Source organism: Lolium rigidum, chromosome 1 (assembly GCF_022539505.1).
Source record: "Lolium rigidum isolate FL_2022 chromosome 1, APGP_CSIRO_Lrig_0.1, whole genome shotgun sequence".
NCBI lineage: Eukaryota > Viridiplantae > Streptophyta > Magnoliopsida > Poales > Poaceae > Lolium > Lolium rigidum.
In genome coordinates this window covers 250,169,059-250,194,863 of record NC_061508.1, presented here as the reverse complement: position 1 = coordinate 250,194,863, position 25,805 = coordinate 250,169,059, and the positions used below count along the sequence as shown (strand labels likewise).

The 25,805-nt window shown below is 50.7% G+C and overlaps 1 protein-coding gene across 2 annotated transcripts; it reads right to left on the bottom strand.

Annotated features, from left to right (window-relative positions):
• Positions 1-4,098: 4,098 nt before the first annotated feature.
• LOC124683492 (cold-regulated protein 27-like) lies at positions 4,099-5,681 on the bottom strand. Of its 2 annotated transcripts, XM_047217993.1 has the most exons (4): positions 5,627-5,681; positions 5,449-5,522; positions 4,919-5,288; positions 4,099-4,632 (listed from the first exon to the last, which is right to left on the bottom strand). In XM_047217993.1, exons 2-4 carry the CDS (start codon positions 5,488-5,490, stop codon positions 4,526-4,528), a joined length of 519 nt encoding a protein of 172 aa, XP_047073949.1. In that variant the 5' UTR covers positions 5,491-5,522; positions 5,627-5,681; the 3' UTR covers positions 4,099-4,525. The 2 variants fall into 2 exon arrangements, with proteins under 2 accessions (XP_047073949.1, XP_047073950.1); XM_047217994.1 differs by lacking the exon at positions 5,627-5,681 and having other exon boundaries at positions 5,449-5,554.
• Positions 5,682-25,805: the final 20,124 nt, after the last annotated feature.

The following is a 25,805-nucleotide window of genomic DNA, read 5'->3' as shown; positions in this document are numbered from 1 at the left end:
CCACTGCTTTATTTCTTTCCAAATCTAGATACATGTAATTGCAGACCGGCTTAAGCACCATTCATCTGTATCTGATGTGCTACTTAAAACATGATCAGAAGATATAAGAAATGGCTGCACGAGACACCCTTATGACCTCTGAGGATGACTATATGGTATGCTCTCTTCTGGTTTTATATGGCGGTTTTACTGTCCTAAATTAAACTCCCATGAGTAATCTTTTTTGCACTGCTTTTTTCATCATTACAACCTTACAGAATCACAATCACAAGAAACGGTTTTCAAATAAGAAAGCAACGGTATTTATTTAATATCAGCAACTCACATATTAGGGGTTTAATTAGTGTCCTGACTCCAGAGTTTAACTTAGGGTAGTCAACCACATCTTACAGAGATCAACCGAATATGAATGATTCTGAACAATATGGGTTCTTGGTTTACTTGTTGCTATAATTCCTCACTTCTTTGTTGAACCATATTTGCACTGGTTTGTACACATACGAGAGTGGTTGCGTTGTCTACCAATGCTAGAAGTACACACACCATCTTCAAGAACAGTAATATCTCATTTGTTTTACTGCTTGGAACAAATTCGATTATGTTTTAATTGTTGGGTCAATTCATCTTGATTTATGCTCTTAAACCAGATTTCGGTGGCAATTGGTGTTTTTAAATCAATTGTCCATACCGATCTAAAATCCCAGTGAACGTTCTTGAGTTTTCTGTTGTTATGAGCTATGTTCCTATGTTTTGCAGACTCAATACAAGAAGCAAGCTGTTGCAAATGTTCTTTGTCACTCTTCACAACTGGCTATGGCGTCCATTGGGGAGGGAATTCGCCCCACTGATTTCCGGTTGTGTCTCATGAAGGTATGTTTGATATCTTGTAATGAAATTTTCCACTACAGCTTTGATAATCTTTTCAAAAATCTAAAGCGAAGCTTAGTTAACAGTTCTTTATTGTTTAAATAGGTCTGATACCTAAAAAATTATTAGTGTCAATTGTGAATAAATATTTATTTTTGTCCAAAAGAAGATCGTTTGTCTCCCATTTCTTTCATCACATGGTGAATACACTAACAGGTGGGGTTGGTGGCCTTAGCTGAAGGCTGCCCTGATTTGCAGTACTGGATGTTACATGTGTCGGACATTACAATGTAGCTCTAGAAGCCGATTCAGTTCTGGGCATTGATGATTCCTTGTGTTCTCCCTCTACTCCATGATGATTTTAAAGAGAAATAATGTTTATTTTTCGTGATAAAGTAAGATCTTAAATTTGACAAGACTTGAGTTTGTCTTCTGTGCATGATGTTATCTGGAAGATGATATTTTAGCAAGCAGTAAGCACACGGCAGGGAACACTTTATGTGGTAACTGTAAGCATGTTTGAAGCCATTTGATGTGCTCAGTGCAAACTATCAAGAGAATGAATTTGCAAGGGAATATATTTTTTAAAACAAGCTTTGATTCGTTGTGTGGGTGATGAAAGGATGACAAAAATTTGGCATGGCAAATGGATTGATGGAGCAGTTTTTAGTAGACCTCTAGGAAGAATAGGTGATCCTCTGGTTCAGTTGGTGGATGATTTAATCAATCATGTAGACAATCAGTGGAAGAGGGAGTTGGCACAATCGTGGCGGGGGAGAAATTTGGACTGTTTTCAGTGTTCAACTCACCGAGAATTAGCGAGGAGACATTGTTTTGCACGTTCAGTTGGATCCTTGGAAGGCTTGACACATATTTGGAAAATTCTATGGAAGCTTCAAGTGATGCCCAAAATTCTCAAATTTTGGTTGCGAGTAGTGAACAATATATTGCCTTGCTTTGGTGAATTGAAAAGGAGACACACACATGACCTTTTAGTTTTTGTCCATTGTGTGTTCATGAAGAAGATTTGTACCATGCTTTAATACATTGTGACTTGTGAGCATGCCAAAATCCTCTTGTATGTTTCAAGAAATTATTTTGTTCTAAATGTGCCTAACCTGCACCCTACATGGGTGAGGGTCGTTCTGGACAGCCATCATTGCAGTTTCAGCGCAGAAACTACAAAAAATATCATCATGGGCAGGACATGGAGAAGAGAAGTACCAGCCAAGGAGAACGAATAAACTGACAAAATCTGAGTTTCGTAGCAAAGAGAGAGCTAATACAAATAGAATCGTGGAGAAGTGGAGGAAACCGGATGACAATTGTTTTAAAATTAACACTGATGATGTTTATTGATGAGGAACGTCGTGTTTTTGGATGGACAGTTTGTGGCTGCTTGCTGCATGAAGTATGAACTTACGGAGGCCCCCGATGATTGAATTCTTGCTTTCAGAGATGAATTAATGCTAGCAAAGGAGAAATATTGAGCTGGAGACGGATTATCACGCTATAGTTAATCGATTGCAGTCTGGACAAGGAATGAGGTCAACCAGTGGCCAAGTTTTCAAGGAGATGGAAATTATCATCTCAAATCTTTGGGGATTTAGATTTGTTTTTGTTTGTACGGAGGCTAATAAGGCTGCACATGTGTGCGCCAAATACTCTATCATTATCCTCTTTAGTAGCTTCTTTTGAACTGATCCTCGAATTCCTGATTGGGCATGTCCAATCAAATATGTTATGCTTTCGGCGGCCTTCACTTATTAGGCTCATCATCAAACCCCGACGCCACACCGTCATCGCCGGCGATGGAGAGGCAGGGGATGGACCAGTCTCCGCTTGGTCTTCTCGGGAGAGTGGTGGAGCTCGATAAAGTGGGTGAGCTCGAGAGAGTGAGGAGGCGGTTGGCTTCACATTTTTCACATTCCTTTTCTACATAGGGTATCTAGAAAAAAGTGTTAGGATTTCCTTTTATGCAAAGAGTGAGGAGCCCCTTTTGTATGTTTGACACAAAAGGATACGATCTAGGGTTGCCTCCGGATAGTTATGAATATCAAAGTGTTGTTTGGACTAATCAGAAAAGAAGTATTCCTTGAATTATACATGTGTTTGCAACACCCACGTTTTGTGAGACAATAATACATTCAAAAGGAGAGGTTGTTGAGTTGACAGTTATGACGGTCCAGAACACATGTGCAAGACTTACCGTGGAAGAGTAACAAGAAGACCTAGAACATAGAACCACACATATGCACAACAGTGTTGTTTGTTATTGCGTTCGGTATTATTATGATGTAGTACATTATAATATCCCTGATTTATTTTGAATTTTCATAGTAATTTGTGAAATATATATGTGCATCGAGAAATGGAATTTGAGAACCCGTGGCAACGCACGAGTATTTGTACTAGTCTAGTTAGATACATGGAGTCTGGATCCACAAACCGGGCCCCCAAAATACGTAACTGGTGAGCTTTTTGTATGACAACGATAAACATGAGTAAGCATGCAATACCATAATCACTTCAGTGTTAAATCATATTGTATCATCAACATATTAAAATACAGCACCACCATATGGAATACAGATGAGTAATCAGTCCAGCACATTGAGCCTCTTGAATCATCTTAGCTAGTTAAAAGTGCATATTGCTCTTAAATGTGTTTTTGGGAATTAATAAAAAAATCTATAGACTAATGATTTCATTGAGCTTTATATAAAGAAATTTCCATAGGTTGTTCTTGAAAACGATGTGTTGGATTCAAGGTTTTTTCTAGTTGGGATGTGAAACTATCTCTCGCTCTCTTCCTAACTTATTTCATTTATCTTTAATTTTTTTGTGTGAAATGATAATTGTTGGTATTACCATGACCGTATTTTCATTTTATTGAGCTATTAAAATAATATATAGTCCCATAAGCCTTGCATGAAAGTAATTTACATATAACAAGTATAAAATAACTTATGGGAATTTATTTTACTTGATATATGTATATAAAGAACAACAAAGGAACAAACCAGTGCAGTGAAACACGCCTTTCCTGCTAGTACCTATAGCAAAGTGCAAGAAAGAGATTCCCGTAAATTCCCTCAAGAATGACACTTCACTCATTCCATTTTTTTATGAACAACATTCCAATTTAGTTGGTACATTATACCATAAAACATGTGTGTAACATCCATGGAACTGTGGGAAAAAGTAATAATCTAGGACCACTCATCTTCGTGCAAACAAACATGAACACTTCATTCACATTGAAAGAAGCAATCGTCAGACACACAGCAACAACAAATGCATTACACTTATATCTAATAAAATAAACCATATTACCTAACTACAGTAGTGAACGAGTTGCCTAACAGGATAGTGACACTAGAGTGGACTACCCAAGCTCAAGGAAACTGCAAAATAGACAGATACTTAACCAGAAGAATCTAATCTGTTAAAACGCCAACACTTTAACTCCTCGGTACTCACTGGTTGCACATCTACTGAGAAATACTCTGTCATGTTTTACTTCAGAGCATCCTTGCTCCAATTTCCCAATAGATTTTGAGGTAGCAAGCAAGCTCTTTTGGGTAACTGAGTTTGTTGCTTTTCATAACGTTTGCAACTGACTAATATAGTTAATCATGTGAATTCACTTGATCATTCAGTCGCAGTACGTGTAAGTATTGCTTAATCTCCTTTTCTTGCATGCCTTACTTGATTCTGCATCAACTACCCCCTCATCATCAGCAAAGTTCTGATCAGAGACCTCTGCAGAGAGAAAATTGGCATCAGAAATTTAGTTCATGGCAGGACGCTGCTTCAGAACATGTTAGCAGCATTCCATTGCGTCCATATCTAACTGTTGTAACATATAGGTACATTCAGACAGAAAGAACCACACGGTACTATATGTTGGAGCTTAAGCACAATGAGTTTTTTCATTGTTCATGCATATCTTCCAAAAAAATCAGTTAGTGCTAAAAAAACATAAGTGTGTACTGTAAATTTGTAATGCACCAAACACCAAATGAGGCAATTGAGTTAAGCTAGCTACCTGCATTTTCAGCGAGAAGGTTTTCTGCCTTGCAAGTTCCCAATTCCCTTCCATGCAACAGCGAAGTCCTCCCATGGACAGTTCGGACACCCGATTCCTGATCACCCACTGAAATTTCTTCGCCACCACCTCCTGTATTACTGCTGCATTCACGTGGTCTGAAATGTCGAATCCACGGGCTCGCAGGCAGGTGGCATTTGCCACGGTCTGGAGCACAAGCATTGGTCTGCTGAAATGTCGAATCCTTGTAGTTCGCTTTGCGTCCATGATTGTAGAGTTGATCCATGAAAGAAGCTTCCATGGACCTTATGTAAAGCGTGTGCGTCTCATCTGTCCAGCCTGCTGACACCAAGTCTGAAATCTGATTACCCTGTCAAAGAACAGCAGGGCACCAATAAATCAGCATATTTCCAGGGTATAGGTATTTGCTACCAACATAAAGCAAAGGTGGGATTCCATATTCATGTTCAAAGACACACTTGTTCTAGTATTAAAAAGATTGCGAGAGTAGTACTATATTCATTACTTACTCGTACAACTGTATGCACATAACGAGCAGAAGCACACTGCATTCTTTTGTTTTCCCCTTTGAAAATACCTCGTTCTAAACAATGGCATGCCGATTCAGATAAACACAATTAATAGTCCATGAAATTGGGCAGTTGTTTGAACTAGTCTCGTGTGGGTAGGAGGTGGAGCGATGCGTACCGTTTCACCGGTCCGTACGGGGGTTGGCGATTCAAACGGCGATGGCGGGGACGGCGGCCCCAGCGGCGGACCTGCGGGCGCTCCGGCGAGGCGTCAGGGCGCGGAGGCCGCGGAGGACTGGGTCGCCGGGGGGCGGACGCCGGAGACCGGGGGGAAGGAACCGCAGGGCAGGTTCTGGACCTCGTTTTCAGATCTGGAGAGTGAGGATGAGGTTGAGGTGGTGGCGAGCGCTGGTGCCTCCGGGGAGGAGTTCACCGGCCTGAGCTCGCCGTCGCCTTCGCTGCCGGAACGAGTGACGCTAGGGAGCTTCATCGCTCGGGCGGAGGAGCTGGGGGGTTCTCTTCGTCACCGGCGGAGGGCGGCCTTCGCGCCTGGCGGAAAGGGCTCCCTTTTCCGTGGAGCTGGGCGTTTCTGGCGTCTGGGTGACGCTCCTGGTCGGCGGCAGGGGCCGGTGCGGCGGCCGGTGCTGGGGACGAACCAGGGGACGGCGCGGCCGTCGGCTACGGTGACCGGGGAGGGCCGCCAGCGGGCGGAGGCTGGTCGCTGCCCGGAGCGGCCGAGGGAGGCGGCGGCGGCTGGTGGACGGGCCCCCTCGGTGGAGTTTCCTCCGGAGGCCGCCTGGTTGGGCCCTGAGTCGGCCTGTCCGGCCCACCCACTGCTGCTCCTGGTGCCCTCCGCGCGTGGGCCGGTGGGGGAGACCTCTGGTCCGTTTCGGCCCGTGGTGCAGGAGGCTGAAGGGGAGGCCCATTCTGGGCCTGGCTCGATCCAGTTGGCCCGGCCCGGGGGGGTTAAGTGGCTTTGGCTGGTCAAAGGCAGCACTTCACCTGAGCTAGGTTTTCCTGCGCGTCCTTCTGAGGTGCGGAGGCGGCGGAAGTGGGCGAGGAAGCTTCGCAAGATCCCTGAGCCACCTCCGTTCTCGCGCTCGTTTGCGGAGGTGGTGCGCATGGAGAGACGGGGTGGAGGCCGTGGAGGCGAGCGGGGAGGCGACCGGAGCGACGCGCGAGGTGGGCCCGGCGGCGACCGCGGCGCCGAGCGCGGGGCGGATCGCGGTGGCGGTGGCGGGGACGGCCGCCAGTCCTACAACAACTACTACCCCAACAACGGCGGTCAGCGGCAGTCCAGCGACAATAGCAACCACGGCAACGCCGGCCAGGGAGGGCACAAGCGGCGCTTCGACGAGGGGGACCGGAGGAGGCCGCTGTCCGAGGGGCGCCAAGATGGTGGTCGCTGGGGAGAAGAGGAACAACGTGGCAGGGCGATGGCGAGGGAGGGGGTCGCAGGAGCTCCCAAGAGGCACCTCGCGACAGGGGTCAGCAGCATCGTGGCGGGGCTGGGGGTGGGCAGGGAGCCAACCCCGGTAATCCGGCGGCCGCGGTGAACAAACCTCCGGCGCAGGGAGCGGCCGGACAGCATAAGGGGAAGAACAAGGCCAAAGGGGGCGGTGGGCAGCAGTCGGGCCAGGGCAACGGCGGTGAATGCTTCCGGTGCGGGCGTGCCGAGCATTTCCAATCCGAGTGCGAGTTCGACCCCTCTCGCGTGCTGTGTAGCAAAGAGGGGCACATCTCGGCGAACTGCCCAACCCGTGGGAAGGCTTTACGGCTGCAAGCGATGGGCTTCGCCATCACGGGCGGCGGCTTTTACAACATTGAGGTGGAACCGATTCGCGATGAGGAGAAGAATGACCAGTTCATGGCGGTCATCAAGTTCGACAAGCAACAGCCACTCTCGGCGATCCAACTTTCTGACGAGCTGAAGAACCTGGTGGATGATCTGTGGGATTGGCAAGTGTCCAAGGTGTCGGAGTCCGAGTTCACGGTGTGCTTCCCCTCTCGGGCCACCCTCAAGATGAGCACCGGCAGCGGCAAGCTATACCTCCCGCTGAGCAAGGCCGAGGTTAGCATCAGGGAGGCTTTCCTCGCGCCGCGGCCAGGGAAGGCCTTTCCCTCCACTTGGGTTCAGCTGACGGGCCTGCCAAGGGATATGATAGAAAAGGATAGGCTGATGGCCGGCATGGTGATGATTGGGAGGCCCTTGGAGGTTGACGAGCTCTCCCTTCGAAAGTGGACGACGGAGCCTATGAGAATGAGGTTCCAATGCCGGTTCCCGGAGCGTGTCAAGGGGACGGTGCAGCTCACAGTCAACGGGGAGCCGTACACCATTGGGGTGCAGGCGGAGCTGGGACGCCGTGGCCCGGGTGGGGCCGGGGATGGCGGGCCTCCTATGCCGCCGGCGCTCCCAGGGATGATGACGGTGACGACGAGTCAGAGGAACACAGCCATGAGGCGTGGAATCGCCATGGGTGGAAGAAGAATGGCGACAAGGACCAGGGCCAGGGAGGCGAGGTCGATTCGCAGAAAGGGGGGACGCTGATTCGACCAGGCTGGCGGCGGTGCTGGGCTCTTTCAGCGCGCCGCAGCTGGGCAGGGAGGTGGCCGGCCAGTTCGATCAATACGGCTCGAATTTGCGTGCTTTCCCTGCGCTGGTGGCCGGGGAGGCTTCCAAGGCTGTGGCCACGGTGGTGGATGCTGAGGGTGTCGCGACGAAGAGGTGCTGCACCCTCGACGTGGCTACGGATTCCGACATGCTCTCTGGGGAGACGGCGTCGCAGGTGCTGGACCCGGCGTCGGACTGGGTGATGTCCAGCCCGTCTGGGGACGGCCGGCCGGGGGCCCAAGCTGCGCCGAACCCCACTACCCCCACGGCCGGCACACAGGTGATGATGACGTCCGCTGGCGGCCCGACAGTGGCCAACGAGGTGGACTTGGTGCAGGTGGGGGTGATTCCTTCGGCGGCGCGTGGAAGGCGCACCAAGACGATCCTGGTGGACGACGGTGGGAGCAAGCCCGGGGCCAAGTCGGTGCGCAAGAGCTCCAGGCACAAAGGGACGACGGCGAACAAGACGGTCATGGAGACGGCGCAGAGGCGCGCAGCCGAGAAGAACCTTGAGACAGGTAACTTTACCACCCTTGATACCCTCTCGGATGATCATTTGCTTTCGGTTGCGGCGGACAGTTGTGTGGTTTTCACACCGGCGGCCGGGACGCCGGTGGAGGCCATCTCTCTCATTAGGGCGAAGGAACGTGTTCAGGCGGCCCTTGCGGCGGTGGCTTCCCGCAAGGAGCAGGAGCTGGCTGCGTGTGCGGCCAGGGAGGCTGCACAGCCCAACTCGACGGGAGGGGAGGGGCCCCTTGCCGCCGGTTCGGCGGTGACACCGGTTGGGGAGGCGCGCACAGCTGGGGAGGCTGTCGCCCATCTGCCAGCTGAGGTGACAGCCCACGGACAAGGGGCTGGTCCGGGGAAGGTCTCGCGCACCACTCGCCCAAGGCGTGCGACCTTAGCTGTCAGGAAGGGGCAAGGGAAGAGGAAGGCGCCCAAATGAAAGCACTGGCGTATAATCTGAGGGGTTTTGGCCGCGAGGGGCGCCGAACCCAGCTCAGAGATTACATGCGGAGCAACCGGCTTGACATCCTCGGCCTGCAAGAGACTATCAGGCAGGATTTTACGGCGGCCGAGCTCCGGAGCCTCGAGTGCGGGGGACAGTTTGCTTGGAATTGGCTTCCAGCAAACGGCCACTCGGGGGGCCTACTTCTGGGGTTTCGGGATGAAACCTTCGAGGTGGGGGAATGGAGAAAAGGGGTCTTCTTCATCTCCGCTAAGATTCTTCAACGCAATATCAACATGATTTGGTGCTTCATGTTGGTGTATGGCCCGGCCGACCATGGGAGGACGGAAGAGTTTCTGGGAGAACTGGAGCGGGCGGTTGCCGAATGTCAAGTTCCCTTGGTAATCGCCGGAGATTTCAATCTCATTCGCTCCGCGGGAGACAAGAGCACCGACAACATTGATTGGCCTAGGGTGCGCCGCTTCAATGACTCCATCGCCTCCATGGCGCTGCGGGAGATCAACCGGGCTGGGGCCCGGTACACGTGGACCAACCGACAGATTAACCCGATCAGGTGCGTCCTGGATCGGGTCTTCGTGTCCACGGCCTGGGAGGCTCGCTTTCCCCTTTGCTCGGTCACAGCGGTTACGAGAATTGGTTCAGACCACAACCCGCTCCTGCTGGACAATGGGGAGGCGACAAGATGTCCACCGCCACGGTTTTTCTTCCAAACCTGGTGGTTCAGTGTCCACGGCTTCGGGGAGCTTGTGAGATCCAAACTCAACCACTTTCTGCTGGACTTGGGTCCGCATCGGGACTGCATTGACCTCTGGCAGTGTGTGGCTCGCAACCTGCGGCAGTTCCTCAAGGGCTGGGGAGCCAACCTGGGCAAGGAGAAGCGACTCTTCAAAGAGAACCTACTCGGCCAGGTCGAGGAACTTGACCGGCAGGCGGACGGGACGGGTTTGGACGAAGAGGGATGGGCCCTCAGGTATCATTTGGAAGATCAGTTGGTCATGATCGACCGGATGGAGGAGGAATATTGGAAGCAGCGGAGTAGGGTACGCTGGACTCTGGAGGGGGATTCCTGCACCAAATACTTCCACGCCATCGCCAACGGCCGCCGGAGGAAATGCTCTATCCCACGGCTGATTACACCACATGGGGAGGTGGAAGACCAACGAGACCTGATGGAGCATGTCTATGACTTCTATCGGGGGCTCATGGGGGCGCCTGGGGAGGACAGGGTATTCTCCCTGGCTCCCGACCTCTGGGAGAGGGACATGAGAATCGCGGAGGGGGAAAACCGGGCCCTGGAGCTCACCTTCACGCCAGAAGAACTAGACGAGGTTCTCCTGAGCATGAAGCCGGACTCGGCTCCGGGGCCAGACGGCCTACCAGTTCTGTTCTTCAAGAGATTTTGGGGAATCTTGCGAGGACATATCCTCACGCTTCTGAACGACTTTGTCCTTGGTAGGGTGGATGTGGCGCGTCTCAATTTTGGGATTATTACGCTGATCCCCAAGGTCAAAGGAGCGGACACCATCAAGCAATTCAAGCCCATAGCTCTTATTAATGTTGTTTTCAAATTTGTGGCTAAGGCTTTTGCTATCCGTCTAGCGCCGCTTGCTCATAGGATGATCGACCGTAGTCAAACTGCGTTTATCCGTGGTAGATGTCTACATGAGGGGGTGCTGGCCTTACATGAGATTATGCACGAGCTTCGAGTTAAGAGGCTTGGGGGCCTCCTTCTCAATCTTGACTTTGAGAAAGCTTACGACGAGTCAACCGGGACTTTCTCCAGGAGGTGTTGCCGAGAAAGGGATTCTCGGCCATGGTGGTTCATCGCTTGATGTAGTTGGTCGGGGGTGGCCAAACTGCCATCAATGTTAATGGAGAGGTGGGACCTTTCTTCCGAACGCGCGGGGCGTTAGACGGGGAGATCCCTCTCCCCGATCCTCTTTGATTTCCTTGTCGACGCGTTGGCGGCCATGCTCACCAAGGCTAACTCGGCAGGCCACATCAAGGGGGTGGTGTCGCATCTGATCCCAGGGGGGTCACCCATCTTCAGTATGCAGACGACACGATGATCCTGATCGAACCCACAGATCTTGGAATTGCCAACCTCAAGTTCCTCCTCCTGTGTTTCGAGAACATGTCGGGTCTCAAGATTAATTTTGACAAGAGCGAGGTGCTGGTGACAGGGGTCCCAGACGAGGAGAAGCGCAGGCTGGCTAACCTGCTTAACTGCAAGATGGGGACTTGCCCTTTACGGTACCTTGGTCTCCCGGTGAGCGGAGGTTCGCTTAGGGTTGCGGATTGGGGGTTCCTCCCGGAGAAGGTGGGACACCGGGTGGAGCCGTGGCAAGGCCTTTTCTTGGCCTCTGCTGGGAGGTTGGAGCTTACCAACTCCTGTCTCTCGAGCCTGCCTATGTTCGCTATGGGCGTGTATCTTCTGCATGACTCGACCCATTATGCGATGGATAGGTCTAGGTCCCGATTCTTTTGGGAAGGAGTCGGGAGTTCTAGGAAGTACCACATGGTGGACTGGGCGATCGTGTGCAAACCTAGAGAGGTGGGGGGTTTGGGGATCCTCAACACCAAACTCATGAACGTTGCGCTCATGCTTCGGTGGATATGGAAGATCTACCAAGGGGAGGAGGGTCTATGGGCAGACCTCCTACGCGCCAAGTATCTTGGAGAACATGATTTCTTTTCCAAGGAAGTGCCTGTGCGGGGGTCACAATTCTGGAATGCCATCCAGAAAATTAAGTGGCACTTCAAGCTTGGGGCGAAACATTCGGTTCACAACGGGAAGTGGACCTACTTCTGGAAGGACTGGTGGGTGGGGCCGGGGCCCATGCGCGCCCATTACCCCCGCCTGTTCAGCTGATGCACCCACCCGGATATTACGGTGCATGCGACCAGGGTGCTAGGTGGGATACCTGGTGAATGGCGCATCCAGTTCAGACGTCAGTTCAGTCTTGCGGAAACCGTGGAGTGGGATAACCTCTGTCGGGAAGTACAGGCCCTTCCGGTTGACGAGCAGAACGACAGGGTGTCATGGGCTCTCGACAACTCTGGGACCTTCTCGACCAAGTCCGTTTACCACGGCCTGATGCAGGGTGCGGCGGTCACTCACTTCAAGGAGGTCTGGCGGACTAGGGTGCCTCCTAAGATTAAGATCTTCATGTGGCAGATGATCAGAGGGAAGCTCCCGTCTTGCGAGCAAGTGGCCAAGAGGATGGGACCCTCCGACGGTCACTGTGCTCTGTGTGGAGAGATTGAGGATTGTAACCACATCTTCTTCACCTGCCACATGGCGAGATTCATGTGGGCTGGGGTTAGGGAACTCCTACATTGCGATTGGAACCCGGTGGGGGCTGGGGATTTCATTGCGCTTGCTCAGGGTTTGGCAGGCCCCCTTCTTAGATTAGTTTGGTTCACCTTTGCGACTCTTACCTGGTCGCTTTGGAATATTAGGAATAAACTAACTATTGAAGGGAAATTGATCGGCAACCCGGCTGATGCTTTCTATCATATGCTTATTCACATGCAGTCATGGAGGGTTCTGGTCAGACGGAGGGATAGGGCGCTGCTGGACGTGGCGCGGGACGAGCTCAGGAGGCTACATGCGAGGGCTAGGGCGGCAGTCTAGTCTATCATTCGACCCGCTTGAGGGCGTTGTATCGATACCTTTATGCTAGGACCTTCTCTTGTGGTGTTTGCCAGGGGGCGATGTGCTCCTGGTCTCGAAATGGGTCGTGTGTTATGGTTATCGGACTTGTATCGTGACTCTGTATGGTGTTGGTAGCTTTATCTATAAAGCTGGGCCAAGTGGCCTTCTATTTAAAAATAGTCCATGAAATTTACCGAACAGTTCTGACAAATCGACAGGCAGGCACCGTATAGCCATAGACTGCATAGCTACCATGATAAACCAAGCACATGGAACTAATGACCGGTATGGAAAATTGAGAATGAACATAATTCAGAGTAAACAGGATGTGCCAATAAGAACAAAGAACAGTTCGTCGATTATTACCTGGGCCACCCGCTGTGACTTAATCGGTCGCTCCAGAGACATACCACCCATCTGATCCTTCCGGAGAGAAGAAGGAACCAATGAGGGGGGGGCAGAAACTCCAAAAGGGAATTTGTACTGAAACTATACGAATACGAGATCTTCTCCTCGTAGATATATTCTGGCTAATTCTCTGCGCAGCGGTAGGAGATCAAGGGAGAACCAATTTGTGGGAGAAGGCCAAAAATCGCTCGAGGTCGGATGATTTCCGAGGAGATCAGAAACGGGGAAAAGATTTTGGACCTCCAGCAACCCGGAAAAACAAGAAAACACCACCAAGCCAAGGAAGACCCCAGCAAACTTCGCAGGAAGAACAGATATTCATGGGATTTCGTCGGGCCGTGGGGCTATTAGAGGAGAGAGGCGGCACGGAGAGAATGACCATGCTGACGAAGGAAGGAAGCCACGAAGATATGAAGGCAAAGCGGAGGCGCCTCCTGTTCTTTTACGCCTACGTGCCGGCGCTTTCCCATGTGGCGCGGCGGAGGAAAATATCTCGCCTGCTCGACGGTCGACGCCCGATATTTAAGGCCAGCAACGGCAAGTGGCAACGCGAGCACAGTCTAGCCGTTTCCTTTCTCGTTAACGAAGTAAGGCGCATGCATCATGCATGTGCACTAAGCCGGAATGTGCACCGGCGACGAAGGTGGCAATGTTTTTGACGCGCACCGGTTAGCTTTTCAAAACGAAAATGCTTTGTTTCCTTCGGAGGCACGGCGCGTCGTGGCCTCCGGATCGCGCGTCGTCCATCGTCTGGAGATGCGTGGTTCTCGTTGTGCCACGTAGCCCTTTGCTTCGGACCGGATTGCTTTTGGTTTTAATGCTGCAACGCCCCGTGCCCGCACCGACCTGTGTCCATTTCGCACGAGCCGAGAAGCAGGTGTTGTTGGAGGAGGCGACGGCGGGGCGATTTCCGCCCGCCGCCGGCGAGCTGCTGCCGCAAAAGGAGGGCGCCGTCGATCCTCGTCATCGGCGTGAGTTTTCGCACCTTCATCCCTCTCTACTTTTGCTTCCTTAGTCTCTGGTTTGAGCTCTCCCTGAAAACCTAGTTGTAGCGCCGCCGTCTAATCCACCGCGATTCTCGTTGTAGCGCCGCCGTCTAATCCGCCGCCAATGAGAAATTTTCCACCGCGATTTGACGGAGATCTAGCTCATCTGGTGCTGCTCGACTCGTGGTGAGTTCCTCCCTGGTAGTTTTGGTACTAGCGTGTTCTCATGTTTGGTCACCCTTCTGATGAAACTCGTTTGGTAGGCTAATAATGTCTGTTGTTTGGTGTCCTGTATATTTGTTTTTTTTTGCTGCAATGTAGCTTCATAATTGGCATGTTTCTATCTATGTTAGGGTCAGCATATTCTCCAGTGTTATGTAGCAACCATTTGCTTGGTATGATGCATTTTCTAGTTTGGCAGTGATGGATGTTACTATTAGGTTCCATTCTCATGTATCTAGGTGGTTGCTACTGTATATAACTTCAGGTTTTAATGATGGAGGTGGATCCCGTATATAACTTGAAGGATCGTTTTGGAGCAAAGCGTTTGCGCCAGTTCATTGATAAGAAACTTCCGCAGAATAAGCTGGATGTTATTCCAAAGAGGAGTGCATTTAAGAGCATGCTTAGTGTTGCTCCATTCACTGTGCCAAATCGCCTTCTTGATTTTTGTTGACTGCCAAAACCCACCGGCGGGCAGCGGCCTTGTCAACACCGTAGAGCCGGGAAGAGCCTAGAGCTGCGGCTGGCTGAGACCCCTCCGAGCGACGGCCCGCAATGCTCTTCTGGTCACACGCGGCGATGCGAAGTGCAAGGGCGTGCCACCCGACCTATACCGGCCGGGAAGGTGATGGGGATGCCTCGCTTAGTTTCTCGCGGGGCATACATGTAAACGTTAAATACGAGCCTCGATCGGCTCTCGGGTTATCTGTGAATCGGCTCAAAGAGCCGATCCACCCATGATTCGTACGGGGTGCACGAATACTTGGTGGTCCTGCTTGATCAAGATAGAGCTAATTAGATCTACGACGATTTAGGGTTTTCACCGCATAATCGGATCATCCTACTCCGAGGTTGGGCCTCGCGGCCACGCACGGTGCTCGTAAGCCGATCCTAAACAAGGCCTAAAAACCAACATGAAGTTGATCCTCGGAACATCCTGTTTAGGACTTGCGAACGCCACCCTACGTGCCATTGGATCCTCCCCCTTTGTAAGGCCTAACTATTGCAGATATTAAACTAATCCTTGTAGAACAAGGAGCAATCGTAACGGATCAGATCTACTAAATAATGATCAAGCGGGGTGCCGCCCCAGCACCTGAGATAGGCGTGAGGGCGGCTAGATATGCAAGGTTTGCACTACGTAAGCATGCTTAAACGAAGAACAATGCTAACCCTAACACATCTAATGATAACTACGTTGCTCGCCATCAAAAGCGCTTCAGTACGAGCAACGCATGAACAACGTGGGGCTTGTCTTGCCTAGATCGCAAGATGCGATCTAGGCAGCATGTCGCTTACCCGATAGAAACCCTCGAGACGAAGGAGTTGGCGATGCGCCGAGATTGGTTTGTTTGGGGTTGAACGTGAGTTGTTGTTTATTCCATAAACCCTAGGTACATATTTATAGTCCAGGGGACTTTCTAATGTGGGCGTGCACCAAACCGTGCACGAGTAAGATTCTACTTTCTAAACTAAGATGCGATCTAATATTTTACAGATACAAGGGCAATTAAACCCAACTTGGTATAACAGGCCGATTCACGTAATCCTCCATGTATACTTCCTTTAAGCCCATCTTGATTGCGGCCCACCTCTGACTCGGTTAAATTCTGGTGATAACACATGCCCCCCTGGTTTTGGAATTGGTAATTCCAAAATCACTCGCTTTCCTTCGTCGGGTCATGTCGTGGCGGAACCGTCGCAGTATCCCTCATGATGATGCCTTGCCTTCTCAACTTCTCCGCGTGACCTGGCAGTTTTTTTTTCTTTTTAGGCACCACTTCCTCGGAAACTGCTGTGGCATTGAATTTCCACTATATCCTCCTTCGATTTAACCGCTCTGAACAGTTCTCCTCTGTATCTCCTTCGCATTAGTACTCCAAAAGCCCTCCCAGCCACCATGTCTTCTTCCTCCTCTGCCCCATCGGATCTTGCCAGCCAATCCTCCACGTCCCGTGAGCCGACGCCGGAGTACAACGCGGCGGCGGTCCACGCGGCCAACACCCGCCGCGCCATTGCGGCCGGGGAGGAGTCAGACCACGACTTCTCCATCTGGTCCGAGGACGACCAGTCCTCGACGGACGAGGAGAGCGACCTCCGCTGCCTCGCCGTTGGGGAAACGGAGGAGGAGAGTGACGACGACAGCTTCTCCTGCGACTTCACCTCTTCCGAGGAGGAGGAGGAGCGAGGAAGAAGGAGGAGGAGGCCGACGACGAGAGCTCCTCCGACGAGCCGCCGGCCAAGCGGTTCTGCCCTTGGCCGGGCAATCTTAGCGACTTCGACAGTGACGAGGACGACGCTGACGAAGAAGATGAAGACAACGAGGGCCCGGTCGGCGGCCATTGGAGCGACGACGAGCCCGCCGGGAGCAGCGCCGATAGTAGCGACGACGGCGACGACGAGGGCAGTGATGTCCCATAGATAGGACCTCTAGAATAGGGCCGGTAGTAGCGAGATGGGGCAATGGATCCCCTAGTATTTCCCTTTTGAGAGCAATTAGCTCTTTATGTAAGAAATCTCATCTTAATCAATGAAGAACTTTTCCCCAATTTTGATTTTGCCGATTCCTTCGAGTTTAATTGAGCCGATTCTCTCTCCCTACCGACCTTGCGTACGTCGAGCCGATCGCACCGCATCGGTCCTCTGAAATTCACCCTTCTCTTCTTCGAGTGATGATTTTCTAAATGCTGGTGGAAAATGCAGGATCTTCAAGAAAACCTTCGAACTTTTCCGACCAAACCCAATAATTCTTTTCAGTACCCATCATTGTGAAGAAGGTTGCAATGAAGGATCAGCCGATGGTATCCCCATCGGTTCTTTAAACAGAGTATCCACTAGGCCTGCTGCCCCCCGAGCCTCACTCGAGCCTGCTGCCCCCCGAGCCTTACTCGAGGCGAGAATGTCAGAGAGAATGTGCCACAGCCGATCCTCTTTCTTCCTCCGACAGCCGATAATCTTCCGTTTCAGCTGAACTAGCCCCAAAGATTGGAAATCCTTGACAAAAAGGTTCAGGAACCCGGATCGGCTTGAAGCAGCTGGAGAAGTTTCCATGGTTTTACTCCCTCGAGGCAACAGAAGGCACCACCGTTGGTTTAGATCTGATGGAGACTCGATAAACATTGCATAATTCCACTAAAGTCGATGGCTACGCATCGGCTGCTGGCTGCGCATCGGCTGCCTCTCAATTCTAAAGTCGATGCCCTCGCATCGGCTGTAAAAAATTTGTCTCCTTTTTTTTTATTTGGCCGATTTTTCTTAATCGGCCCCCAATGTTTCATTGCACGTATGTTCTCACATGTCTTATCTGCACATGTTCATCTGATTATATGCCCCCCGAGCCGATACCTGCTGGATGGCTGCAGATATCGGCTTGTATGGATAGCCGGGAGCCTTGCACTTGCACGTCGGCTTCACAAAAATCTACGTCGACTCTCGTCCGCCGACGTGGCCACTTGCTCAGTAGACCGGTCGCTGAACGCAAGCAGAACATGTGGTGGAAGTAATTTTGGCCGATTGCTGGAATCGGCCTCCATATTCATTGGAGAGCTGACTGAAGGTCCTGTAATGTCCCTTCATAAATTTTTTGGGGCCGATCACAAGGATCAGCCTCGCCTGGTTTGCTCATTGGTTTAATCTTGCTATTCGGTTAGGCTGGATAAAACCAACCCAACCTCTGACTTGATGCGCTTGCTGTCGTCCACCTTGAGTGCACCGTAGAGTCGTGGAGCACTAAGCTCCGTCGGCAAGACGAGTACCATGTTTGTGCCGGCCGATGTCTCATCATCGGCTTTCCTCTGTTTAGGGCGCCACTCCATTTTCCGTGGACGACCCTCTTCATCCAGGGCTCGCTGAACTTTTGCAGCCGGATCAGGTCGTGCCTTCCTCGGCGTATGCGGGTATAACCTTTCGGCTTCCTCCGGGCCGCGCAATCGCCGAACCCTGCGCTTTTGGGAACGGCTGAGTCCGTCAGGGCACCACCTTGGCCGGTGGTACCTGTCTTCTTCTACTTCTCCCTCGTCTTCTGAATCCTCAAGATTTGCCCAACGAGGTGACTCAGCGCGTTTGCTTTGTGGTGGGAGAGGCCCTAGGCGCTCGAACACAGATACGTTGGCTGCCTCCTTCTTCTTCTTGTTGCATTCTGGGCAATTGTCGATTGTGGGCAATCGGCTCATTCCTGAATCCCAGCAGTGTACGAAGAAGGGGCGGTCCCGATGTACTGGCGTTGTCATCTTGCTCCCTTGATGTTTCCGTGGCACGGCGCTCGTGCTCCTCCTCATCGCGATCCTGCCGACGATATCTTCGGCTTCTCTAGCCGGACGATCTCCTCTATCATCATAATTGGACCGTCGGCATTGGTCATACTTGACTCACATATTTGTTGAGGAGGTGATCGAGAGAGGGTCGCTGATATCTTATATTCTTCACCTCTCCCTCCGTGACATAGCGCTTGCCATCATGACGGAGCCGATCGCGTGGAGCGGCCTCCTCTGTATCCTTGCTATGAGAGCAGCTGCCCTCATCTCCATCTTTGCCGAGTGGTCCCCGGGTCCTACCATGTTGATGCTTGAACGAGGGACTCGGCTGGCAACCCTCGGGGTAGGTGACTTCCACCATGTTAACGGCGGGGAAGGGTTGGGTGTCGACCTTCATGGCGTACTGGTTGAAAATTAGCCGCCCCTTCTCTATCGCCGCTTGGATGTGCCGACGCCACACCGGCGGTCGTTGGTGGCATGGGAAAGCGAGTTGTGGAATTTGCGGTACGGCTTTCCGTTTAGCTCCTTCGCCGTGGGGAATTTGAGACCTTCGGGAATCGTCAACTTGTTTCTCCTTGAGCAGGAGGTCGAAGATTTGCTCGATCTTGGTCACGTCGAAATCAAATCCCCTGGGCGGCCCTGGTGGCTTTACCCATTTGCAAGACACGGGGGTTCCTCCCCGAGTCCACTCAGCCACTGCTATTTCTTGGTCTCCCGCAGGCACTTCATCTTCCTCTGTATCAACCATGACTACTGCACGCTTGAACTTGTCTTGGTACAGGTCCGGGTGGCGCTGTTCATATGCTGATAGTTTCTGAACCATGTGCGCCAGCGAGGGATAATCTGCTTGGGAGGCCATGTCCTTGAGCTGTGTTGCAAGGCCTGCTACTACCAACTCGACTGCTTCCTTTTCAGTTATACGAACCGAATAACATCGGTTCCTAAGATTCCTGAAGCGCTGGATGTACTCTGTCACCGTTTCCCCGCGCTTCTGACGTAGTTGTGCTAGATCGGCAATGCCAGACTCGGAAGCTTACGAATGGTATTGCATATGGAACTCGTTCTTCCAATTGCTTCCAAGGCTCGGATGGAGTTTGCCGGCAAAGAGGTGTACCACCCAAAAGCCGATCCCGTGAGGGACTGTGAAAAGAACCTCACGCGAAGCTGATCCGACACCGAAGCCGGTCCTAGTTGAGCCAAATATCGGCCGACGTGCTCGATGGAGCTGGAGCCATCTGATCCACTGAATTTGGAGAAGTCAGGGAGCCGATATTTAGGTGGCAGCGGGATCATCTCGTAATCGTCGGGGTACGGCTTGGAGTAGCCGACTGCCCTTCTCTTCGGCACCATGCCGAACTGGTCTCTCAGTATGGTACTGATCTGATCCGCTGTGCTGGCTGTAGGAGTTGCACTACGAAGATTCGCCGGGGTGGCGTACTTAGCCAGCCATGTCTGCTTTTCCGGCTACGAGCCAAGCTGCGGGAGCTGGGCTCGGGAGTTTCGTCGGTGTGGCGTACTTAGTTAGCCACGTACGCTTCTCAAGCTCGTCGGCGACGTTCCTCCTGTCTTCGCCGGAGTCCCCGATGTTGTGGCCTGGTTTGTGAGTGCCCGATCACCACAATCCGGCACATACGTGCACGCGTATCCTTGAGGGATCTCCTTAGGCGCCTCCATTAAGAACTCGGTAGTCACTAGGGTCACCACCAATCTTGTAGACGAGTAATGCCGGTGTAGTCGGCACTTCGGCGAGGTGCTGCCAACGCATATGGCAGCGGTGGACGGGACTCGGAGTGGCAACTCTCCTTGATGAGTCCCGAGAGCTGGTCCCGACGGCGAGTGCGGTGGCTCATGATCTCCTGGATTACGCGCGAGCGACACGCTCCAACACGTTGACCAAGTTTTCGAGTGGCGATGTAGCGAGTGAGCCACCAAGTAGTTGATCTCCTGCCGCGAGTCCCCAGGTGCGTTCCTCCGACGGGGCGGAGAGGTCTATCCCATCGAGAGCACCTTGCGGTGAGAATCCCTTCCACCGATGCCATGGGAACGGGTTCTCTGAAAAGAGCCGATGAGGTCGGCTTCGAGGGTGGCCTTGATCTCGTTGTATTGCTTCTTGAGCTCGTCAGGCGGCTCCTCGTAGGTGACTGGCGTGCCGTCCGCCATCTCAGATGTAGATGGCGATGTGGTTGATGTAGACGATTGTCCCACCGGGCGTGCCGAGAATGTGTTGACTGCCAAAACCCACCGGCGGGCAGCGGCCTTGTCAACACCGTAGAGCCGGGAAGAGCCTAGAGCTGCGGCTGGCTGAGACCCCTCCGAGCGACGGCCCGCAATGCTCTTCCGGTCACACGCGGCGATGCGAAGTGCAAGGGCGTGCCACCTGACCTATACCGGCCGGGGAAGGTGATGGGGATGCCTCGCTTAGTTTCTGCGGGGCATACATGTAAACGTTAAATACGAGCCTCGATCGGCTCTCGGGTTATCCTGTGAATCGGCTCAAAGAGCCGATCCACCCATGATTCGTACGGGGTGCACGAATACTTGGTGGTCCTGCTTGATCAAGATAGAGCTAATTAGATCTACGACGATTTAGGGTTTTCACCGCATAATCGGATCATCCTACTCCGAGGTTGGGCCTCGCGGCCACGCACGGTGCTCGTAAGCCGATCCTAAACAAGGCCTAAAAACCAACATGAAGTTGATCCTCGGAACATCCTGTTTAGGACTTGCGAACGCCACCCTACGTGCCACTGGATCCCCCCCCTTTGTAAGGCCTAACTATTGCAGATATTAAACTAATCCTTGTAGAACAAGGAGCAATCGTAACGGATCAGATCTACTAAATAATGATCAAGCGGGGTGCCGCCCCCACACCTGAGATAGGCGTGAGGGCGGCTAGATATGCAAGGTTTGCACTACGTAAGCATGCTTAAACGAAGAACAATGCTAACCCTAACACATCTAATGATAACTACGTTGCTCGCCATCAAAAGCGCTTCGATACGAGCAACGCATGAACAACGTGGGGCTTGTGCTTGCCTAGATCGCAAGATGCGATCTAGGCGGCATATCGCTTACCCGATAGAAACCCTCGAGACGAAGGAGTTGGCGATGCGCCGAGATTGGTTTGTTTGGGGTTGAACGTGAGTTGTTGTTTATTCCATAAACCCTAGGTACATATTTATAGTCCAGGGGACTTTCTAATGTGGGCGTGCACCAAACCGTGCACGAGTAAGATTCTACTTTCTAAACTAAGATGCGATCTAATATTTTACGAGATACAAGGGCAATTAAACCCAACTTGGTATAACAGGCCGATTCACGTAATCCTCCATGTATACTTCCTTTAAGCCCATCTTGATTGCGGCCCACCTCTGACTCGGTTAAATTCTGGTGATAACAATTTTATTGTGACACATACAAGTTATCAGCTGCGTGAGTTCTGTTATCATGGGAAGAGAATTGTGTTCACTAGAGACATGGTCAGGAAGGTGTTTAATGTACCATCAGGTAACAAGGCTGTTGACTTGATTAACAGGAGTGTTTCATGCCAGCCGCGTGATGTTTATAAGCAGAATAACCCAAGGCCGCCCATAAAAAATGCTGAGAAGGTACAACTTTTTGTGTTGATGCATGTATGGTTTTTAGCTTTTTGATGCTTCATTGTTATTGTTCTGCTTCAAATACTTGTGTTTGTCTACTCCTGATTTCATCATGTTTTTTTGGGTGCTTTTGTACTCATGCTTTTTTAATTTGGGATTTATATTTTCGTGCCCTCGGATCCTTAGTTGTACTCAGTTTTCCCCAGCTCCTTAGTTTTTCCTCAGTTTTCCCCAAGACCTTGTCTGAAACCCGCAGAAGGAGCTCGGACGGAGGATTCCCGTTTAGTTGACGTTGGTTGGTGCTGGCAAGTGGGGCCGCTGTTGGTGCCCCGCAGTGGACACGTCTTCACTTATCCAGATCATCGTGGGACCCACAAGTTGTCTACGTTAGTGCGCCGGACCCACAGGTTACCCAGGTGACCGTTGCAAAATGGGAGCCCGAGCCAGCCCCGCGCCCGTGCCCGTGCCATTGCTTCCCCTTTCTTTCCCCGCGCCCCATTGTTCTTCTTCTCCGCCAGTGGCAGCCCTTCTCCGGCAGGCGGGTGATGTCTAGTTTCTCTTCGACCTCCCGTTCTTCATGGCCGCAGTATGGACCCGTGCCTTTGACAAGATGCCCTGACTGCCCACGCCAGGAGCCTCTGAAGTGGTTGATCTGTAAGACGGACGAGAACGGCAACCGTGGAGGTGAGTTCCTTGCATGCGAGAGCTTGCCATATAGAGAGGGGGATAAGGTTAGATCTCGCTCCAATTTCTCTGTTTTCTCTCGATTTTCTTGTTATTCCCTCGAATTTGGGATTTAGGGTTCACGTTGTTGTTTTCGGATCCTGAAGAAATGCAGGCATTTCTAGTGGATCGATGTGTACGTTCAGAGGCTTCAATTGCAGGAATCAATTGGCGCTATTGGGAGCGCAATTTGGGAGGGGGGGGGACTTGCTGTAGAGAATGCGGCGGAGAGAGGAGCCGTTCCGATTATGCCTAATGCTCCAAATGCAGGACTGGTGGAAGTGAAGGGAGAACTGAAGAAAATGAACAAGCAGTTAAGGCAGCTGATAGAGTTGAAGAAGCAAGCTAATCTGATGGCTGGTTATTTTTTCTGTTGTATAATTGCGATCAGATTCTTATCATTGCTCACCAGGCGCTAGAAGTTGTTACAGGGATACCTTGTTACAAATCCATTATTCAGTTACATGTACTTGTAGTTGTATTCCTAGTTAGTGTGTGCATTCACCGAAATTACCAACTATATTGGAATGCTAAAGAAAGTTGATAATTGTTAGAGGGGTGACAATAATGCATTCACCGAAATCCGCAAATATGTATGCCTCATGTTTATACCAAAATTATACCACTTTTGGACCGTTTCAAATTACCAAAACTATATCCCAGACTATATCCCCTAAAAGAAAAGGAAAGCGAAAGAAAGTTGATAATTGTTAGAGGGGTGACGATAATGCATTCACCGAAATCCGCAAATATGTATGCCTCATGTTTATACCAAAATTATACCACTTTTGGGCCGTTTCAAATTACCAAAACTGTATCCCAAACTATATCCCTTAAAAGAAAAGGAAAGCGAAAGAAAGTTGATAATTGTTAGAGGGGTGACAATAATGCATTCACCGAAATCCGAAATATGTATGCCTCATGTTTATACCAAAATTATACCACTTTTGGGCCTTTACAAATTACCAAAACTATATCCCAAACTATATCCCCTAAAAGAAAAGGAAAGCGAAAGAAAGTTGGTAATTGTTAGAGGGGTGACAATAATGCATTCACCGAAATCCGCAAATATGTATGCCTCATGTTTATACCAAAATCATACCACTTTTGAGCCGTTTCAAATTACCAAAACTATATCCCAAACTATATCCCCTAAAAGAAAAGGAAAGCGAAAGAAAGTTGATAATTGTTAGAGGGGTGACAATAATGCATTCACCGAAATCCGCAAATATGTATGCCTCATGTTTATACCAAAATTATACCACTTTTGGGCCGTTTCAAATTACCAAAACTATATCCAAAACTATATCCCCTAAAAGAAAAGGAAAACGAAAGATAGTTGATAATTGTTAGATGGGTGACAATAATGCATCCACCGACAGAGAGAGAGAGGGGTGGCCACGAGGAGAGAGAGAGGGGTGGCCACGAAGAGACAGGGAGGGGTATACTGCCCGTTACATCAGTTGATCAACGGTTCGTGGAGTCGATCCGTGTGACAACGGCTCAACCAATTAGGATAAGTTTGGGCTTCTGAGAGTATTTCTGACAGAACTTGAGGGCAAAACTGAGTAGTACTAAGAATCCAAGGGCACATAAATAGTAAATAGACTAAGGGATTCAAACAAAAAAATTACAAAATGAAAAATGCGTGTTTTGTACTATATAATTCATATTGGGCTACATCAAATTATTTGCAATTCAAATATACATGAGTGTGACAATTATGACATCATTGAGACAAACTATGTTTTTGGGGAAGATGTTTTGCAATGGGGTTTGAGTGGAAAACCATGCATCTTCATAGGTACACTGTTGATTCTGAGAAGTGGCAATTTGTGGTAAAACTTGATTTATATATGTTTGTTAAGGTTTTCTAGGTGGCAGGTTGGGTAGGAAGACTCCATGAGTAGGTGCCACTATGTTTTTATTTTTTGGATTTTTTTGCGCATGAAATGACTCAATTAGATATGTTAATCTCATTTTTTGACTCTCTGTTGACCAGCTACTTGAGGGTAAAACTGAGTATATTGCACTTGCCAGTTTAAGTACTCGAGGGGAAAACTGAGTACAAATAAAATTTCTGTATAAGGCCCGAAGTTATAACTGAGTACACCAAACGTCCCAGGGTTAGACTCGTGTCGCGGTGCACGCTGCAGCCGTGCATAGCAGACGCGTGTTGCGGTACACGCCACCTTTATCTTTATAGTGCCCTTTTTCTCTCCCTCGACGCACGTTCTCACTGCAACCGCCTCTCCTGTCCCATCATCTTCTCCACAACCGAAGAAAAAACCCCGAAGAAAACCGCTGACGATGGACAAGAATGAGATGCCCATTGTCGGCGCATCAGCCGCCGGCGCATCGGCCGCTGCCCCCGTCCAGTCCCCTGTCGCTGCTTCCAACGTAGCAGCCGACACATCAGCCGCCGGCGCATCGGCCGCTGCCCCCGTCCAGGCCCCTGTCGCTGCTTCCAACGTAGCAGCCGACGCATCAGCCGCCGGCGCATCGGCCGCCGCCACCGTCCAGGCCCCCGTCGCTTGGAACCCGTACGAACCAGTGTCGTACGTCGCGCCGGAGAGCCCCTACGACACCAGCATCGTCGACGACGAGCCGGAGGTAACCCTTTGCTCCCTTGTTCTTATCCCATTTCAATCCTTTTTGTGTTAGATCTAGCGTTATTAGGGTAAGTATGTTCCTAGTTCAATCCATTTGTGTTAGATCTTGCGTTATTAGGGTGCGTCTGTTCCTAGTTCAATCCTTTTGTGTTAGATCTTGCGTTATTAGTGTTTGTGATTTGCTTTTGTTTAAGATTTGTGCCAATGATGATGAATATTTGGGCACAAATTGATTCGAGGTTTGGTCGATTAAACAATTGGTGTGTACAAATTTGTTGTGCATGATCTTTGGTTTACTCACTCAAAGCCTGGATA

What these genes read in the sequence shown, in the direction of transcription:
- LOC124683492 (XM_047217993.1), bottom strand. Translation starts at nt 5,490, where the DNA reads ATGCAGTGTGCTTCTGCTCGTTATGTGCATACAGTTGTACGA. An exon ending in ATGTGCATACAGTTGTACGA is followed by an intron (nt 5,289 to 5,448) that starts GTAAGTAATGAA and finishes GTTCTTTGACAG; the next exon opens with GGTAATCAGATTTCAGACTT. An exon ending in CCTTCTCGCTGAAAATGCAG is followed by an intron (nt 4,633 to 4,918) that starts GTAGCTAGCTTA and finishes TTCTCTCTGCAG; the next exon opens with AGGTCTCTGATCAGAACTTT.